The sequence below is a fragment of the Erpetoichthys calabaricus genome, chromosome 14, assembly GCF_900747795.2.
Source record: "Erpetoichthys calabaricus chromosome 14, fErpCal1.3, whole genome shotgun sequence".
Lineage (NCBI taxonomy): Eukaryota > Metazoa > Chordata > Cladistia > Polypteriformes > Polypteridae > Erpetoichthys > Erpetoichthys calabaricus.
In genome coordinates, this window is record NC_041407.2 from 35,455,832 (window position 1) to 35,477,893 (window position 22,062).

Below are 22,062 nucleotides of genomic sequence, written 5' to 3' on the forward strand. Positions count from 1 at the left end.
TTGTTCTTTTACTGACTTTTGAGCCAAACACATTTTATATTGGCTGTGCCAAGAAGTGTGTGCAGATTTTTTTGTTTGTTTTTTGATCTGAATATGATGGAATGACTTGATCTATTAGATTTCTCCTAACTGTGGAATGTTTGTGTATATAATTCCTTAGAAATGATGGTTAATCCCTACCAGACACAAGAGATACAACATTCATTCTTCTGTGATCCTATGAATGTTGCAGATATGATAATTGAGCAGCTTTATGAAATTAATGATTATTTGCCATTTAATTCCTTTATTGTGGTTTAATTGATTGATTGTAAAATGTGTTTTTCACTTCTATTGTTACAATTGGTCATTGAATCTATTCATACATTTTTTTCTAAAATCATATTTCCCATTTAAGGATCTATTAACAATACAGTGGATTTCTTATTGCACAGCACTGATATTTGTAACAGAGTGCTGGATTAAAGTAGCAGTGTGAAAAAGTGTCACTAAATAATGTCCATTTTCAGTGCCACCTTCTTGATGTGAATAACAGCTTCATGAAATTGAGGGTCTCAACCATTTATTACTATTAATGTAAAACTAAAATGTGTTAATATGTAGGTATTTTAAATTTGCTGTAGTATTTAGTGTTTAGTTTGTAGCATTTTAGTTTGTAGGTGAAGAAAAATTGTAAATGTGTATTTGTAAATCTTATTTATTGTAATCTGTACTGTTGCACAACCTGATTTTGTCTGCTTTATGGTTTCAGGAGTGCAGTAACAGTAAATGCAAAATTTCGAAACCGATGCAATGCATTTTTTATTGATATGGTATCAACGTTGTGCTTTAAAGACAATGAACCACCTACTGAAAATATTATTTTTCATCTCCTTGTCCTTGCTGATTTCCAAACTGAAACAAAGTCATTATTAAAGAAAGGTAATCTGAAAGTGTTTGATTTTTGTTATTTTAAATAATTAAATTGTGAAGCAAAAAGTGAAATATTTGTGTGAAGTAAGCTACAGTCCAAGCTATATTGTTTGCAGAGGTGATGGGGGAGGTGAGGGGTTGTTTTCTCATTCAGCATTAATAGCATTAATTAGTTTTTCAGTGCATCTGAGCATTTCAGATCTTTGTCAGTATTCATTTGTTCATTTTAAGGTTGTGAATTCTTCACAAAGTCTTTGTCTCCCTTTGATGATTCTGTGGACAGAAATCCAGTGTTCGATCTATTGTGCTCAAACTTTTGTTAAAGTACAGGTAATTTTATTTTCTTGCATTTCTACATTTCTGATTTGATAATCCTAAAACATGAACATATCTTAATTGAATTATTACCTGAAACACCCCTTTCAAATCAATTGAAATCATTTAGTATGTTAATTTATTTGGTGTACAGAGCAACAATCCATCTGCCTTATGTGTGTTGCGGTAGTTTTACCACTCATAATAATGATCCTATTAAACTAAAATGCAATAAATCACTAGGTCTTGAAATAAAGGATTTTGCAAGTCTTTTAGAGTTAATTAATTGAAGTACAACACATATAATTTATTGAAAGAAATCTGCAGTTTCTTTTATCAGAAAGTAAAATTTCTGATAAATGTCAGGCAGCACATCAGTTAGCTATTAGCATGCAGCAAGCTTATGGTACCTCTGGAAATTTCACACTGAGTTGTGTAATTTGTCATCCACTGCAATTCCTGTTCATGTAATCTGACGTCATTAAGGAGACAAGACAAAGTTACTGCAGTCTTCAAATTTGATATCCCCTCTGACTAGAAGTCGTGTCGTGTGCCACCAGCTTTATGGATAAATACTTTTAATCTAGAATTGAAGGAGATTAAACAGAGAATGGACTTAATACACAGATCTTAATGAAGTAAAGAAATAAAAAGTGTATCAAATGTGGTTTAGTTCTTGTTAATTCAGTTCTAATAACACAGTCATAAAATGCCATATATACTTGTATCTGGAAGCAATTTCAGTCAAACCATAATTGGTATACTCTTCCACCAGCCTTGAAGCATAAAACTATTTTCAATGTTTGTCAAAATAATTCATATAGTTTCTATCAGTTTTTTTACTTTGTACATTTCTAATATTTCTACATGATTACAATGTGTATTTATTCAAACATGTTAGTCTGTGCCACGTATTCTTCAAGTCCAAAATCCAACAAGAACATTGATCTTTGTTTCTTTTTTAAGCTTTAAAAAGGTTAAAAAGTATCTGGAAAGGCATTTATCTGCAGTTAAAAAAGTAACCTTTTGAAAGAAGGAAGACAAAACAGAACTGTATTCCTTGTTCATAACTGTCTTGAGGTAACTATAATCTTATTTTTTCTCTAATAGGTTTAGTAATAAAAAAAAAAATTGGAATCCTTGCAATGTATGCACAACCGACTAGGACAGTTGGATGATATTGTAAAATTTACAAGATTACCAGACAGAGTTCTGGGAAACTGGCATTAAGTGGACACATTATTTTTGATTGTAACACTTACAATTATTTGTGTTTAATTAACATGTCCAGAAACCATTTTAAATGTATTGTCCATTAGTAAAATTGGATATTTACATTTTCATTACTATGTATTTCTAAGGTGTATTTTTCATTGTTCTAGGACTCAATGTATGAAAAGATGCAGTCTTACTCAGCCTTAGAAAAATTGTCCAGCTTGAACAAGAAAGTGCTTTCTTGCACACTACATCAATAACGGTTACTGATTTCACAACATATTTCTATTGAATTATCTACAATCATTGGCCCGGACACCGTCTTTGTTTGGATGTAGCTGTAGAGCACTTAGTGAAGCAAGTAATCAATCCAGGTGCTAAAGTTTTATTTATTTGCAGTACATTTTTATGTTTATTTATTTAGTATAGTAGAAGTTCATTACTTGTCTTGGAATGTGTCTCTGTGTTTATATATGTGTTGTTCACGGTCGCTGGAAAATTGTTATTTCGTACCACTCTATGGGTATGTGAGTGGTTAGCATGAGAATAGCAGTGACAATAAAGCCACTTAACTTGACAGTACCATAATTTTTTGTGTTCAGCTACCAAATTCCATTGTATCATCACCATCAATAACTATTCACATATATAGATTTTACTTACATTTTCCTCAAGTATTATTGTAGCCTTCTGATGTATATAGGGTCTACTTGCAGTCACACATGAGTTCAGTACGAACTTTCAATCAGACTATCAATACTGTTAAGAAAGAAAAAAAAAAAGCTAGTACCATTATTTCATCAGAAGCTTTGTATCAACTAGGTGCTGAAGACATTGTCAGTTGTGACATCCCTAGTCCTATGCAGTTACTGTTCTAGTTTTTAAACAGAAAAATGTTTAATATTGTACTTAATCAATCTTTTTTGAAGATGGTGTGGAATACTGGGGCATACAGCTTCCCAAACCTGACACAGACAGGCACAGGGACACAAGTCCAAGGCAATCTGGGTAGGCGCTTTTCCCTACTCTCCACTACAGAGCACAGTACACAAGCACCAGCAGTAATGCTCAGTCTCTTCTTCTTTCTACTCTTCATTGTCTTCGTCTTCTCCCCTTTTGTTGCTTGCCTCACTCCTCTCCCAGTAAGCTTTGTCTCCCACCTCTCAACTCTGGCTTCCAGCATGTGGAGTGAGGCAGCTCCTTTTATTCAGTACCTGGGAGTGGCTCCACGTGGTTCATCAGGATTACCTGGGAATCACTCCCAGGTGTGGTGGAGAGTCCCATTATAAGTGCTCTGCAGCTCCCCCTGGTAGCCCCCACGGATACCAACAGGGGCTGCACTAGAACTCCATTTCCCAGCATGCCCTGCGGGAATCCATGGTGCCACAGCTGCCCAGGAGGGCTACCCTCTGTTGTCTCAGGGGGGAGGTATTGCCTCAGCGATCCTCTCTCCCCTAAGTCCTTCCATTCCTTTGGGCGTCCTGGCCAGGTAATGGCCGTTACCACTAACAATGGATAATTTCATTTGTAGAACCTTAAGTGAAATAAATTTCTATAAATCAATATTACTTGGGGCATATCAAATGTCTTATCATGACCAATTTATAAATTGTTTAACACTCAGAATTACCAAAGCCTACAAAAAACTCGTAAATCTGGCCCACCTTTGCACCTCTCCGTCAGCATCTTTTGTCCTGTAAATGGGCTGATAAAGACAAGCAGTAAGCACCTGCTATTCCATCCCCCCACCACCACGCAGAACTTGCACAAAGTTCTCCCAGCTCATGCCTTGATTATCTGGGAGTGAAGTGCTGGAGTTTTAGAGTGAAGATAATAGATCATTATTTGGAACATATGCATTTCATTTGTTGTTCCATTTCTTACAATAATCTGTAGAAGTGTGTACATTGCAACAGGTACAAATGTCATAAATGTAGGAAGGGATGGTCCTTTGTGTGTGTGTGTGTGAACTGTTAACATTTGAATTTGATGATTGCATATAGTGCTTGAACTGACCTCTCTGTACTATTCTTTTCCTCTGCATGTCCTGGAGTACAAAGGAAACACCACCATACAGCAACATGTGGGTACTCGCATGATTGGGGAGAAAAAAAAAAACACAACGGTCACTGATTACAACCGCAAGATGCTATGCGAATGAATATGAATAATATGAATAATGTTACATCCGTGCCACAATGTTTTCCGAAATGTACTATACAGGTCATAAAATGAATAATTCCAAATATCATATATACCTATGTCTCTGTATTTTTTTGCCAGTGCGGCTTTGACATCATGGACCATAAGTTGCATACTAATTCATCGTAAGTAGGAACACTCAGTAAAACTGAATAAAAAAAAAAAATTCAAGTGATGGTGAGATACGAAGAAGGCAGATTCACCAGCATTTGTGTGTCAGCTTTTATCCATCCAGATCAGAGAATGTCCAGTTCCATTGCCTCAAAACACCACTCACATCTACAGTTATTCCCAGTTTCAAATAAAAACTAACAGCGTTAGATCCCTGGGTGGGGGGCTGGTAGTATGTATCATGAGCATGACGGAGAATAAAAGTGAAAAAGAAAACAGTAACTTTTACAAGGACTATAAATGTACATCGTCTGTTACAGACGCAAACCAAATGTATGTGTTTATTGTATAATATTAACAATAAGAGCAGCTCACTACTGGAATTGGTAAATATAGGAGGCAGTCGGATCGAACCGGGGACTCTTGATTACAAGTCAGCAAATCTTACCGCTACGCTACGGAAGCTGTTGTATTGTCCTTGAACCTTTTGTGAAAGTGTTTATTTGATCTTTGGACTTCAGGCGTCACACATTATATAGTTTATGCCTACATTTTGTCATTTATTACTAAAATGCGAAAAATGTTTCTGTTTTAACGATGTGTTTATACACAGATTATTGTAGAAACGAAACACACATGAAATGCATGTGTACCAAATAACGATCTATTATTTCCACTCTAAAATTCCAGCACTTCACTCCTAGATAATCAAGGCATGAGCTGGGAGAACTTTGTGCATGTTCTGCGGCGGTGGGGGGGATGGAATAGCAGGCTGATTGCTGCTTGTGTTTATCGGTACCTTTACAGGACAAAAGACGCTGACAGACTGGTGTGAAGGGATTTAAGGTGGGCCGGATTTACAAATTTTTTCATAGGCTTTGGTAATTCTAGTGTGTGTTCAAGTACATGGTACTAGTTTTCTGTTGGTTCTGAAGTAGACTAATCAGCACATTACAATGCAGTTGTCCCACACTATATCATCGTTTTATATATATATATATACTAGCAAAATACCCGCGCTTCGCAGCGGAGAAGTAGTGTGTTAAAGAGGTTATGAAAAAAAAAGGAAACATTTTAAAAATAACGTAACATGATTGTCAATGTAATTGTGTTGTCATTGTTATGAGTGTTGCTGTGTTTTATATATATAAAATACACACACACACATATAAACATATATATACATATACATATACACATATATATACATATCTACATATATATATATATATATATATATATACATATATATATATACATATACACATCCACATATCAACATATATATATACACATATATACACACACACACGCTTTATGGGTGATGATTGTTTTACTCTTTTTATCTTTATTTTATTTTATTGTAGAATCAACTCCTATCTGCGCACAGCAGGGCAGCCGTGGGTGGATGCGTATGGTGTATTCACTCCATGTTATCGTGCATTGCGCTGTCAGTGGTATTTTGATAAAAGAATTTGAACAACATATAAGAAGCGTATAAATTATTAAACAGTAAAACATTAACATTTAAGAAGTAAAGTTACATGAAGTACTACTGCAGTGCCTTCGGGTATACCTCATTTTTTGTTTGCCCATTACATGCTTAAATGTATACATTTTTTGGTGCACCTACCCGAGAACACGCGACATATAACCGAGCGTGGGAGAAGCATGGATTTTAAACACGCGTTGAGTTCATCTGCTGGTCTCCCTCGTGGAATAACTGGTAATGTTTGACTAAAATCTACAGCGAGTAAAACGACATTACGTCCTATGTTTTTTTTTACGATCTCTGAGATCTTGCTTTTTTCGGTTCAAGGCTTCATAAGCTCTTTTATGTTGTATGGTGTACTTATCCCAAACCATCATCTTTGAATGTTGCAAGACTTTCGCCTTGTATGTAGATCGGGGTAATTACATTCATTGCATTCCTAGTCTGAATCACAATCTGATTGTATGGGTGGTTACCTGGCACTGTAGGGTTGCCACCCGTCCTTTAAAATACGGAATCGTGCCGCGTTTGAGAATGAAATTGCGCGTCCCGTTTTGAATCAATACTGGACGGGATTTATCCCGTATTTTTTTTATCATTTTTTTTTTAAAGCAGCGTCTCATGCAAATCATCCCACACGCATTTTATGAAGATGCCTCCTTTCCTACTTTGGATTGGGTAATACTTGATGTCATCGTTAGTTTGATTGGTGTTTTTAACTGTCCAGTGAGGAGGGCGTGTCTTTTAAATACAGTCTGCAAAGTGTTGGCACTGAGATGTGGCGTCAGCGCCATAGTTGAAGCCCCTAACGTTGCGGTCAGCAAGTCGGCTAACATCCGCCATGTGCCGTCTTTCAGTTGCGAGAAGCAGATCATAGAATGGTTGAAACTGTTGCCCCTAACGTTGCGCCACGGCGTGTGGTTCGTTTATACCTCGTGTCTTCTCATTAAACTTTTATCTCGCGAATATGTTATTGCAATCCGCAGCGGGAGCGTTTCTATAAACTTAATTGAAACTTACGTTTTACACCGTGCTTTGTTTCCCTTATGAACATGCTTGTACGCTTAACTCGCTCCGTTCTCAATTGTTTAATTAATTTTTTGCTGTTCGCTGTTTGCGGCTGTTCCTCCATTTCCCCCTACTTCGTTCTTTTATCTCGCGAATATGTTATTGCAATCCTTAACGGGAGCGTTTCAATAAACTGATTGAAAATAGTTTTGCATTTACCTTTTTAGTAAAAGGCGAGCTTTTAAGCCTGAGAAATCACCCCGTAAATGCACACGTTTAATTGGACATGTGTTAATATGTATGGTTACACAGTATTAAAAGACAGTGAACAACGTCAGTTACCTTTCTTCCCGCGTTTGATAAAAGGTGAGCTTTTAAGCCTGAGAAATCACCCCGTAAATGCACACGTTTAATTGCACATGTGTTAATATGTATGCTTACACAGTATTAAAAGACAGTCAAAAATTAACGTCATTTACCTTCGTTCCCGCGTGTGACTCGTGCTGTAAATGTCTTCCTTGTTTTTAGTTCACGTGATTACGTAGGAGGCGTGATGACGCGATACGTGACTCCGCCTCCTCCATTACAGTGTATGGACAAAAAATATGTTCCAGTTATGACCATTACGCTTTGAATTTCGAAATGAAACCTGCCTAACTTTTGTAAGTAAGCTGTAAGGAATGAGCCTGCCAAATTTCAGCCTTCCACCTACACGGGAAGTTGGAGAATTAGTGATGAGTGAGTCAGTCAGTCAGTCAGTGAGGGCTTTGCCTTTTATTATTATAGATATATATATATATAAATGTATATATTAATGTATGTGTGTGTGTATATATATATATATATATATATATATATATTAATGTATACTCCTGCTTTGAGACTCTCTATTAGTAAAGCCTGGTTTATTATGAGTTCATATTTAGTAGAAATTTATATATAAATTTTGTTTTGAATTTGTAGATGCTCAGAATGTTAAAGGAACTTTATATCTGAAAAGTATCAAAGAATTTTGTGATAAAAGCAAGAACAACTGGTACAGAATTTACATGGTTCGAAATGTCTGCAGGCAGCAAGGCATGGAGTTTGTCCAGCAGTTGTTGAAGGAAGGAAGTTTTGCATGGATTTTCCCTTCTGAAATTGCTCAGCATCAGGTAAATTAATACCTGCATTGCTAAATATGTATTTCAATTTGTTTTAATGCTCAGTACTACAGATTTCATACTTGAAAAGGTAAAAATAGTTAATTTTTGTATTTCAGATTTCATGTCCGTGTTTTCTTTTTCATCATTTTTATGTGTGTGTAGCTTAGAAAAGGTCATAATACTTGACTATATTTGTAGGTGTCTCTGTAGAGCGTAGACATTTTTAAGATAATGATTTATTATTACAATCTAAAAAAATATATACAATATTTTTACTTCTTTCCACCTAGTCTGACCAGACAGCCCAAATGGACCCATATCTCATATGTGGTGAAGATTATAAATGTTTGAGAGATGCTGTTGGGAAAGCAATGATTGAAGGAAAAGGTGAACGCATAACAGAGGCCCTCAAGGTAACAGGCTTAGATTTTATTGTGAAATCTGTTGTGTAATTCAGCTAGTTACTATAAGCATGCTGATAACCAGTCTAAGGGCCAAGGGAGTAACCAGAGGCTCTTGTACTGAACACAGTCAGTCAGGAGTAACTTGTCAGGACAAAGGTTGTACTCAATCTCAATTTATTTACAGAACACATTTAAAACAATATCAGTAATGCTGTAGCCAGAGTGTTTTACATTAAAACATACAATAGACATAATACAACCTGCAGTAAAGTGAAACAAACAAGTGACTAAGAGGAGGGAACCATCAATATCACTGAAGGTCATGGAAAGCAAGAGAGTAAAAATGCATCTTCAGTCTAATTTTAAACATTTAAATTGAAGGTGACCCCTTAATGTATTTAGGTAAAGAATGCCACAGACGAGGTGCAGAAGATGCAACCCTCTCCACAAACCCCCCCCCCCCCCCCCCCCCCCTTAGTTTTACGCTTAGTATGAGAGACAACTGACTGGTAGATCTAAGCTTTCTGGATAGCTGGTGTAAAATGCACAATTCGGATATATACAGTAGACAGGAGCATACACATGTATTGGTTGAAAAAAAAGCAATGAAATTTTAAAATCAATTCTGAAACTAACAGGCAGTCAGTGTAAAGAAGCTACAATTGGAAATACTGAATCAAACTTTTTTGCCCCAACCAAAGCAGTGCATTCTGAATCAACTTCAACCTGCATATCAGAGATTTCTTAATACCATAATATAACGAGTTACAATAATCAAACCAAGAAATGATAAAAGCATGGTTAGCTTTCTCAAAATTCCTAGGAGATAAAAAGGCTTAACCTTGGCTAAAAGACAGAGCTGGAAAAAGCACTTTTTACCGCAGAATGAAGTTGTTTCTCAAAAGAGGTTACTGTCAAAATTAACTCCACAATTATGAACTTGAGGTTTGCAAAAATCCACAAAAGAGCCAAGAAGTTCAAAACCAATTTAAGCTTTGGCGGCTGGACTAGCTATCAGCACTTCCGTTTTATTTTGGTTAAGACTGAGGAAATTGTCAGCCATCCAGGACTTTAGTTCAATAAAACAGTTGTGCATTTGATTTATTGCAAAGTTGCACACAGGAATATAAGCGTGTGCCATCAGCATAACAGTGAAAAGAAATATTAAACTTTCTAAATTCAGCTGCTGTAGGATGAAGATATGCAGTATATATGCACGTATAAGTCGGGTCTTGAATCCCGAAAAATTGATCATAAAATCAGACCCCGACTTATACTCCCGTCCAAAAATACAACACTTAATTTTTTTTTTTTTTTTTAAACATCTTCTTGCTTCCTTCTGTCTTGCACCAGTTTCTCAGGCATCTCAAATTTTGTTGCAGCAGCACAGTTGCCAATTTCTTTTGCCACTTCGACTTTCAATTTAAAACCAGCTTCATATTTTCTTCTGATCGAACGCTCCATTGTAGAAAAGGGATGATCTTATGATAAAGGTGTATAAGGGTGTAAGATACACAAAATGGTGCAAATGTCATTTCGGAATAGTTTGGGTATTACCGTGTGGTCAAATAGGCACAATACTTATAAAAATAAAATAATAATAATAAGGCAATCTTCTCTGTGGTTACTCTCTCAGGTGGGCATTAGCATATCATAATCTTTTGGGCCAATAGCGTGAGTTTTGTAAAATCAAGCCCCGACTTATCCACGGCAGAACTTAAATGCGAGTATATACGGTATATGAAAAATAGGACCTAAAAATGGATCCCTGAGGAACACCACATTTAATAGGGGCAGTAATTGAAAGTCACTGAAAAGTGACTAAACGTATCCCACCAGGGGTATATTGTATGTAGCATCAGTTTGTGTAATTTGTGTGTATTATATTCATGGAATAAATCTGTACGTGAATGAAAATTTGAGATCTTTTAAGAATATTTTCCAAAAAAGTGAACCTTCAGAATTATGCTAGGTTTACTGTGTGAAAGGCTGATTTATATCTTAGGCACTGGTGCCAGCACAAAGGTTTGTTTTTTCCAGATCTGTGTGTCACTTATTGCTGTGATAAAACAAGTGTTGTTCCATGTTTCTTGTTACAAGGATACCAACTTCCATCCATCCATCCATTTACCAACCCGCTGAATCCGAACACAGGGTCACGGGGGTCTGCTGGAGCCAATCCCAGCCAACACAGGGCACAAGGCAGGGAACCAATCCTGGGCAGGGTGCCAACCCACCGCAAAGGATACCAAGTTCATGAGGCTAATTTGTTTACATTGCAAGTTTGGTCATGTCAATTCAATATACCTGTAGCACATTCTGTAGCTTTTTGGTGTCAAGAAACAAAATGACTGAAGTAGTTTAGGAGTTAAAATTTTCAAATTATTAGTTTAATTTAGTACATAATGTGTAATGTCCCTAGTGACACAATCAGGTTTTTTAACCATAAATCATAATACATTCTGCTTTATGTTTAATATATTGTGCATACTTTGAAATTGTTGAATAAAGAATGGTGCATGCTGTTTGAGCACAATTTCTAATTTGTACTTTTTAAACTTACCACATAACTTTTAATTGTATTGTTTGGCATGGTGCAATTTTGAAAAGGAAACTAAATGCTTTACAGAAGGTCAAACATTAAAGTATGGTAATACACAAAAATCAGATACAAGGTGACCTTAAAATTCATCCATATATCCTTTATCAGATTTGCATAATCCACCTGATTTTTCATGGTCAGCAGCACAGTGTACAAGATGAGAGGCACTCCTATCCCTGTTTGTACATTGTAGGACACAGTAATACACGCGACCACACTCACTCAAAAAGCTTCTCCATCTATTCAGAAGATTTGTGCTTCATCCAAAAACCCCATCTCCATCTTCATATTGTCCTTATGTCTGCAGTACCAGCATCATGTAGTTAAAGGAAATTTGTCTATTAGAGGAAATTGTCTCCTCTACAGTCTCAGACTGCACGCAAAGCAGATACATTTATAAAGGAAAACAACGAGGAACAAAGCATAGCAATAATAAATGTACAGTTCGGATTTTTCAACTTCATGTCCTATTCCAAAAACTATCTGAAGACCATATGAACTTTATTGAAAGCTGACTTCTATTCACCATCTGAAAATGTAATTGTAAGGTCCTGTTACCAGCACCTCCCTACAATCTGTTAATATATATTAGATGGAAATAAAATTGGCGTGCACCTGTATAGTTCAATGTTTTAAAGCAAAATAATAAAAATTTATATTGTCTACATGCACTGAACCTTTTTAGCTAGATAATAATAGTTCAGTCCATGCATGATACCGAGTCCAAATCTGAAAAATGTAACCCCATTCACGTTGTCAGAAACTCGACTCAGATTCATAGAAAGGTTTGGGGCAGCCACCCGTGTATTTGGTTTCCTTGCTGCAAAGTCGCAAACTGTATACAACACTGATGTGCACAAAACCGAGTCCAAAACAGAACTGAGGGAATAGGGAAAAGGTGGATGCTTTTAAAGGGGAAGACAGGAAGTGAGATCAAAGGGGTCGCGCTCATGAAGGTCTTCAGCCATAGGTTCGAGCCCGGACGTGACATCACAGGGGCTGGAGCCATACCATACCATTTTTATTTGTTAAGTGCTTAAAAACACAGCATTACAACTGACCGAAGCGTTGTACAGTTAAAAGAAGCAAGACTAAAAGCAAAATATTAAAAACAAACATTAAGAGAGAATTAAAACAGAGACACTAAAAACAGGTCAGGGGACCCAATAAAACAGAGAAATAGCAAAAAGCAAGTGGAAATAAGACAAGTTAAGAATTAAAAGCCAATGTGAAGAAGTGCGTTTTTAGGTGTGATTTGAATGTGGCGACTGAAGCGGCTTGCCTAACCACTAAAGGTAAGGAGTTCCAGAGCCTAGGTGCACAGACGGAAAAAGCCCTTTCACCACGAACTTTAAAACGTGCCTTGGGAACGGTTAGGAGCAGCTGATCTGCGGATCTAAGAACACGAGGGGGATTGTGACGATGGAGCAAGACACTCAAATAGGCAGGGGCTAGACCATTTAGTGCCTTATAGGTTAAGAGGAGTATCTTAAAATCAATTCTGAATCTAACCGGCAGCCAGTGTAGGGTTTTTAAAATCAGTGTAATGTGTTGGCTTCTGTTGCTTCCAGTTAAAAGCCTTGCAGCCTCATTTTGAACCAATTGGAGTCTAGAAAGAGTGGCTTTACTAATACCATATAGGCAGGAATTAGAATAGTCGAGCCGGGACGTAATGAATGCATGGATTACTGATTCCAGGAGGTGGTAAGACAGAATTGGTTTGAGTTTGGCAATTCGCCTGAGATGGAAAAAGCAGGATTTTACTGTGCTGTTGACTTGAGCATCCATTTTCAGGACCATATCCATTTTGATTCCAAGATTGGAAACAGACGAAGTTACTGGAATGGGAAGAAAGTCGAGGCCAAGGGGTAGGGTCTGTTTGCGGTCAGGACTAAAAACAATGACCTCGGTTTTTGAATCGTTCAGGTGAAAGAAGTTTACAGCCAGCCAGTCCTTAATGTCAGATAAGCAGTCGAGAAGAGGTTTAGTGGAGTCAGTTGACTTGAGGGAGAAATAAATTTGGCAGTCATCAGCATATAGGTGATACGAGATTGCATGTTTTCTAAAAATTGCACCTAAAGACAGGATGTAAATTGAAAAAAGTAGTGGCCCCAAAATGGAACCCTGGGGGACACCACATGGGAGTGGGACTGATTCAGACGAAAAATCGTCTAGCATGACTCTTAAGAGTCCTGTTGCAGAAATATGACCTGAACCAGTCGAGGGCTAAGCCAGATACACCAGCCCAGGATTCGAGTCGGGAGATCATGATGTCGTGGTCGATTGTGTCGAAGGCAGCAGATAAATCGAGAAGAACCATAATCACGTAGAGTCCTGAGTCCAATGCCAAAAGGACATCATTTAGGACACGTATATGCGCGGTTTCTGTGCTGTGTTGGGGTCTAAATCCTGACTGAAAAAGGTCCATTACCTGATGGTCCTGTAGGTGATGAATTAATTGCTCATACACTACTTTTTCGAGTAAGTTTGACAGGAAAGGTAGTTTGGAAATTGGACGAAGATTGGAGAAAACGGCAGGGTCAAGGTCTCCTTCCATAGGCTCAGTCCCGGAAGTGACGTCAAGAGGGCCAGGTGCAATCTCCCGTGAATGGACTACAGGAAATGGAGAAAAAGAGTCAGTGCACTCTTCCACATCCCAGTATGACTCGGAACTGCCCTTACTCAAGCCCTTTAGCTGCCTCCCATGTGCACGTGTTTGACAACCTGTATTAAAGTTTGTTTTTTTTTTCTCCCTGCATTCAGCGACTGCAAAATCTCAGGCATCTCTGTTGTTGCTTGCTGAATGTTAAGTTAAACACTCACCGAAGGATATAGTGACTATATGTCCTTAACAAACCCACCTCGATTTTGTTAGATAATCGGAAGGGAGCACATTGTTTATTCTGTTTGGGTGAACTTTGCACAGAATCTATCCAGTATTCTGTTGTTAACAGTGAAGGTGTTCTGTATGATGCAATGATTTTCTATTGCTTGGGAAAAACAGTTATTGGTTGGTGCCTGGAATGATATTTTAGGTGGAAGGTTAGCTTCTCTACCAAATGTGAAACAGGCATCATTTAACATAATGTGTATTTATAATTCTGGTAGTTGGTCACTTGAGTGTGTAGCTTTTTTGGTTTGTGGATATTTATAGCAGCCAGGATCCTATGAATTCCAGCTTATTCATACATTGTTTCTGGATCTGTTCTATTTCTGTTTTGATTAAAAATAGCCTTAGTAAGAGCAGCATTTTAATTACATTCTGATTAGTAAAGCATTGTATCATATTTCCTAAATGATATGTGTTACATTTTACTCCTTCAGTTGAGCACTGCAAAAGCGTGATTAAGTAATAATAGCTCCATTTCCCATGTGATCAGTAAACTGAAATAATTCTGCTTCACTTTTGTTTTACTTTTTTTTAGTTAAAGGCAAAAGATAATTTGTACCCTCAGATATATTTTCAAAATTTGACGGACATTTCTGGCAAATACAGTACCTCTGTAGACTGTTTTACTTTTTTGTTGAGATAAATTTGTACTACTAGAAACTGTTAAAAGAATTATGAAAAAAAAAAAATTGCCAGGTGTGCTTTGACCATAAATATTAACAAACATTTATGTTTAGTTGTGGAGCAGATATTCAACTTAACAGGTCTTTCAGCTTTTCAGCTGAATCCAAGAAATAAAGAACTGCTTTGTGTCTTCAGTAGCTGCGTCGTGTTATTTATATAAATACACCACAGCATTGTGGCAAAACTCAGACCAGTGACTTTACTCAGAAGCAACACAGTGGTACCCTTACAAAACCACTAAGCAAATCAGGAAAGACACAGAAAATTTACAAAAGAAAATGTTTTTATCTCGAGCACATCAGTGAAATTCAGATAAAAAGAAGGCCCTGCATATAGAACTTAACATCTTAACAACTAAAGAAACTGAACAACTTATTTATAAGTCTAGACAGCATTACTATGAACACGGAGAAAAAGCTAATAAGCTTTTAGCTCAACAAATTCACAAACAAGAAGTTCACAATGCATTACCAGTAATCACCAACAAGAATGGAGAAGAAATCATTGACCATAATAAAATAATGCACACATTTAGAGATTATTATAAGTCTTTATATTCTACTGAGCACAAAGAAGACAACACACAATCTAATGCATTTCTGGATACATCACAGATACCACAAATAGATGCTTTAAGTGCTGAGGAACTGGATAAACCTCTAACGCTAACAGAATTACTAGACGCTATAAAGTCACTACAAAGCGGGAAATCATCAGGCCCTGATAGTTACCCCGTAGAATTTTATAAGAAATTCTCCACTCAGCTAGCTCCCCTCTTATTGGCAACATTTACAGAAGCTAGAGACAACCAAATACTACCTCAAACATTTCAACAAGCATTAATCACCGTCTTTCCTAAACAAAATAAGGACTTGTTACAATGTGCATCATACAGACCAATTTCACTCCTGAATAATGATGTTAAGATACTCTCAAAAATCCTAGCTAGAAGGATGGAGAAAGTGCTGCCCTCGGTAATATCACAAGATCAAACTGGATTTATTAAAGGCCGACACCTATCATCAAATCTCCGACGCTTGTTTAATGTTATATATTCACCAGCAAAATCAAACACCCCAGAGATATTACTATCATTAGACGCAGAAAAAGCATTTGATATGATTGAATGGAATTACCTTTTCACTGCATTGGAGAAATTTGGGTTTGGCCCGAATATTTGTGCTTGGATCAAACTACTGTATACCAATCCAGAAGCTTCAGTTTGTATTAATAACATTTGCTCAGACTACTTTAAACTAGAACGTGGTACCAGACAAGGATGTCCCTTGTCGCCACTGTTGTTTTCAATCGCTATTGAACCACTGGCGGTTCACTGCCGAAATTCTTATCAGATAAAGGGGATTGTCAGAGAAGGACTGGAACAGAAAATTTCTCTATATGCAGATGATATGGTCTTATATATATCAGACCCAGAAAACAGTGTCCCCGCTGTTTTAACAGCACTAACAGAATTTCAAAAGATATCTGGGCTTAGAATTAATCTGAATAAAAGTATACTCTTTCCAGTGAATTCACAAGCATATAATATTAGATTAGACACCCTACCTTTTACCATAGCAGATCAGTTTAAATACCTAGGGGTAAATATCACAAGTAAACATAAAGCTCTTTATCAACAAAATTTTGGCGTCTGTATGGAAAAAATTAAGCAAGACTTGCATAGATGGTCAACCCTTCATCTCACTCTAGCCGGAAGAATTAACATTGTTAAGATGAATATCCTTCCTAAACTTCTCTTTTTATTTCAAAACATTCCAATATATATCAATAAATCGTTTTTTAAACAGTTAGATTCAATAATAACCTCATTCATTTGGAACTCAAAACACCCACATATCCGAAGAGCGACCCTACAAAGACCTTAGGCAGAAGGTGGCATGGCTTTACCTAATTTTCAGTTTTATTACTGGGCAGCGAACATACAAGCCATAAAAACCTGGACACAAATAAATGAACATACACAGGCTTGGTCCGCAATAGAAGTAAAATCCTGTAGTACTTCTTTATATTCCCTGCTCTGCTCTCCAATAAATGAAAGTTATCGCAAATACTAGGGATGCACCGATACCACTTTTTTGGAATACGAGTACGAGTACTTGCATTTCAGTACTCGCCGATACCAAGTACTTAATAAAAACATGATTTAAATTTACAGGTAACAGCTTTAGTCATATAATTTAACAAAAAAAACAAGGGACTAGTTTGGAATTAAGAACATTTATTTAAAATGAAAAGCATATTACAGAATAAATAATTATAAAAAAAAATTTAAACAGTGACAGTGCAACTCAAGTATTTTTTTCAGTTTGTTGTAAACTCTGCCGCTTTGGACAACATGGTCCTCAAACACATGCGCTATAGCCTGGCTGGTGTGCGAGCCGCGGAATTGTTTCGCATGTAATATGGCTCGTTGCGGTGTGAAACTCTCATCTATCCACTGGGAGGTTAGGCTAATTAGCGACACGGGGCTAACACTGCTTGTCCAAATACTGTATCCGTGGTGAAACTAAACGCAGAGGAGACTTGGAGTAGGATATGGATATGTTTTTTCACGGAGTCGTGTAGTTTAGGCAGCTCCGTGTCAGTCATGTAGCGGCGGCTTGGGACATCATATCTGAGCTCCAGAACATGGAGGAGACGCAGGAATCCCACATTTTCTACCTCCGAGAGTGGCTGGCCACTCAATGCAATGTACTCGATAATTGCCTGTGTTGTTTTCACAGCACGTGGATTGTCTCTGGACATTTTCTCTCGTCTTGCAAGAGTTTGCTGCAGCGTGGGTTGTGTTGGTTTAGAAGCGTGGGTAAACTCTTTGTACTCGTTGTCGTGTTGGGATTTTAGGTGCTTGATTAAATTACTTGTGTTAAATGCGCTACCTTTTGAGCCTCCTCTGGACAATTTCGCTGAGCACAATTTGCAGTCTGCCTTTGTTTTGTCGTCTTCATTCACTTTGAAATAGTTCCACACGGCTGACATGTCTCGCCTCGCCTTCTCCCCGCTCTGAGCTGCAGCCGGGGCGGGCACTCGGCGCCTGTGATTAACCCCTTACATGCCACTCAAACATAGACATTTCTCAGACCGTGGTATCGGGGGACTTTTAACGAGTACGAGTACTTTAGAAAATGTGGTATCGAGGCCGATACCAGATACCCGTTTCGGTATCGGTGCATCCCTAGCAAATATACTAATAACCCAATTGTGCTTTACTCACTCAGAATATGGAACCAAATTAGAAAGCATTTTAAGATGGAAAATCTTTTATCAGTGGCACCTCTGCAAGAGAACCACCTCTTTCAACCTTCGCAAGTATATCCAGTTTTTAATACCTGGGAAAGTTTTGGGATTAAAATGCTCAGAGATCTTTATATAGACAACACATTTACATCTTTTGAACAATTACGTTCAAAATTCAACCTCCCAGCTACACATTTCTTTTACTATCTTCAAATTAGAAATTTTGTTAAACAGAAATTGCCCGATTTCCCCCACCTTGCACCCTCCACAATGCTGGAAAAAATACTGCTCAATTTCGAGGAAACAAACACTATTTCCGCAATATATAAAATCTTATTAGAGTCCCTACCTTTCAAAGATCCAGGAGGACATTGGGAAGAAGATCTCTTAATCAATATATCAGAAAAGGAGTGGAAGGTAGCAAAGCAGAGAATTCACTCGAGTTCTATATGCGCAAAGCATAGAATTATTCAACTAAAAATTATATATCGAGCCCATCTGTCTCGCTTAAAACTGTCCAAAATGTTTCCAGGGCAGGATCCAACCTGCGAGCGCTGCAACCAAGCTCCTGCCTCACTGGGTCACATGTTTTGGGCCTGCACCAAACTAACATCATTTTGGACAAAAATTTTTAAGTGCCTCTCAGACAGCCTTGGTGTCACAATCCCTTCTAACCCATTAACAGCTGTGTTCGGTGTTCTTCCAGATGGACTTGAATTGGAGAAGGACAAGCAAACTGTGGTTGCATTCACTACACTTTTGGCACGCAGACATATTTTGTTAAATTGGAAGAATCCTAATTCTCCTCTTATAAGTCAGTGGGAAACCGATGTTTTATATTATTTGAAATTGGAAAAAATCAAATTTTCAGTTAGAGGATCTGTACAAAATTTTTTCAGAACATGGCAGGATTTAATCAATATTATTTTAGAATAAGAGAAATAACTATTATCGCATTTAACTCCCTTCTCCATCTCTTATTTACATAGATATTTACTTCTCCGTTTCTTTTGTTTAATGTTGCCTTATTAAAAAGCCTTAAGCAATTTTCCTTTAGCTAAGCTCTCCTTCTCAGGAGTGGGGTTTGATTAGTCTTCAAATTTGTTGGGTTATTAATTGATCTGTTTGTATGGAATAATTACAATGAAAATTGATAAAATAAAAATATTAGAAAAGCTCAAAAAAAGAAAAAAAAAAGAATTTGATCTTTGAAGTTCTTTTTTCCTCCTGATACTGAAACAAAGGGCTTTTTTTGTGATAGTTGCGGCCTAAAATGCATGATTTTGCAGCAGCTTTTTCAAAAAAGTTGCAGTGAATGTTGCAGTGTTTTGAGTCTTTATTTTTTTCTATAACATTCCAAGAACAAACTATGTATCTTTTCCAAAAAAGGCACAGGATTTCAACAGTATTAAGGTTTAAAGTGCACAGATCATTGATATCAGCTGTCAGTGACAACAAATCTGTTCAAGTACATTCTTAAAATTATAGACTTGATATAAGTAAAATAATGAAATGTTGAAAAACTCTATTAATAAAAAAAGTGCAAAAACAAAGTGCATATCCTACATCCAAGTTCAGAACTTCACATTACCTGTATGCACAGTATGAGCAAAATACCACTGAACCTCTCTTCACGTTGTTTTTACAACACACCATGTAAAGTGTAAATCAACAAAAAATATCTCAGAAATTTGGTCTACAGACAGAAGGGTCAAAAAATATTAATTTATACTGACAGACATCCATAACAAAGCTGAACACTTCATTTTTCTGAGAACTCATAACTCATGAAATCATAATTCCTGAAGTCAAAAATTATGAGAGTCAGTCCTGAAAGCTGACTAAATGTTCCCTATGTCTTCTTCTGAGTCTTCCTCACAATCTTTCTCCATCTCATCCCTTTCAAAAGTCTCACCGATAAGGCGTTGGTTGTGGTACAAGAAGACCAAGGCTTTGAGGTTGTTGTTAGTGATTGATGATCTTTAGCTGGGCAACACCAGCTTGTAAATGCTGTTGCTTCGTTCAGTATCTGCTGAGTTTATGATGACGTCTTTTTATCTTCTGGCTAAGATGCTGAGCACAGAAAGTCTCTCCTGTAGCTCATCCCAAAAAACATCTAGATCAATCACTCCACACGCTGAAAGTCTGAGTGCTGCTGGATCAAGGCGGTTGATCTTGAGGGACAGCACTGAAGCCCTGTAACTAGAAGCACTGTTGTTCATAACATAAACATAGCATAAACACCCTGACTTCTTGAAGGAAGTTGATGGCAGGTTGTCCATCTGACATGTATTTGGTAAGGTTTTCCTCTGCCTTATTGTATGCTTGTTGCACTGTATTGAGTATGTGCGTTTTAATGGCAAAGGAGACGTCAAACCCTTCAAAGTACTTGACACATCTGTTTGTTTGCAGCAAAGTTAATCTGTAGATCCTCAAGATAGTTAAAAAATCTTGGTGGTTATAGGGCATCGGCTCTGGAAGATGTTCAGAAGCTGCACAATAACTTTACACTTGTCTGCCATGAGTCTGATCTGGACCTGCAGATATGGACCAGTGTCTGGATTTTGTAGTATTTCATTGAGTCTCTCCACGGACAGTGGTGTGCTTTTGCCACACATCTGTGGATAGAGTAACACATTAAATTGGTCAAGTGTTTCAATGCAATTAACTAAATTAAATTAAAAATGCACAAATGTACATGGCATCTGTAAGAAAAACATTTTTATACAATACAATTTATTTTTGTATAGCCCAAAATCACACAGGAAGTGTCGCAATGGGCTTTAACAGGCCCTGCCTCTTGACAGCCCCCCAGCCTTGATTCTCTATGAAGACAAGGAAAAAATCTCCAAAAAAAAAACCTTGTAGGGAAAAAATGGAAGAAACCTTGGGAGAAGGCAGTTCAAAAAGAGACCCCTTTCCAGGTAGGTTGGGCATGCAGTGGGTGTCAAAAGAAGGTGGTCAATACAATACACAGAACAGAACAAAACCTCAGTACAGTATAAAAATAAAAATTTTATAAGTACAGAGCAAAATTCAACAGTAGATGATATCACATAATAAGATTTGGATATGTTTAGAGTCCTGGAGACCTCATCGATCAAGCTGCCTCCCCCATTTGGCCATTCCACGGCTGAAACAGTGCTGGGCCAGCCAATCCGATGAAAGGACCCCTCTTTCCCACGATTCCTGCGATCCTCCATCAGGGATGACATTACCTTAGGCAAGTAAAACAACTTGGCAGGTGGGCCGTGGCACCAAGTGCCACATTTGAGTACCGAGAAGAGAAACGGAATAGGTAAAGGTTAGAATCCAATTATAACTGTCATGTTACTTATGTTTTAGTGCTAATGACTAACAACAGAGATGCAGTATGTATAGTTAATCAGCAGCTCTAGTCAGGATATGCTAAACGGAAGTAGTGCGTCTTCAGCCGGGATTTAAAAGCTGAGACCGAAGGGGCATCTCTTATAGAAGCAGGCAGACCATTCCACAGTTTAGGGGCCCTGTAACTAAAAGCTCGACCTCCCACTGTTATTTTATTAATCCTTGGAATCATAAGCAGACCGGCATCTTGAGATCTGGTTTGTAAGTCATGATAAGTGTGTATTTATGTATTTTATGTGTGTATTTAGGTACAAGTTAGCGTGAGTAGGGGTAAAATAAAATGTTATGTTTATACATGTTGAATAGTTAAGATACTTTGTTAAGACATGAGGAAATGGTTTTTACCTGCATTTCCATCTCTATGAACTCCTTGTAGTGTATGAAGTGCTCTGCATTATACTGCACTGCACTGAACCAAGAGTTCCACCGTGTAGAACATG

At 37.4% G+C, this 22,062-nt stretch overlaps 1 protein-coding gene across 1 annotated transcript in view; it reads left to right on the plus strand.

Moving 5' to 3' along the window:
* Nucleotides 1–22,062, plus strand: part of LOC114643479 (E3 ubiquitin-protein ligase rnf213-alpha-like) — a 367,913-nt gene that overhangs the window by 279,579 nt on the left and 66,272 nt on the right. Inside the window, 7 exon segments of the mRNA XM_051918940.1 lie at nt 752–921; nt 1,144–1,200; nt 1,203–1,242; nt 2,194–2,307; nt 2,610–2,617; nt 8,219–8,409; nt 8,691–8,813. Coding sequence (XP_051774900.1) covers nt 752–921; nt 1,144–1,200; nt 1,203–1,242; nt 2,194–2,307; nt 2,610–2,617; nt 8,219–8,409; nt 8,691–8,813 — 703 coding nt within the window.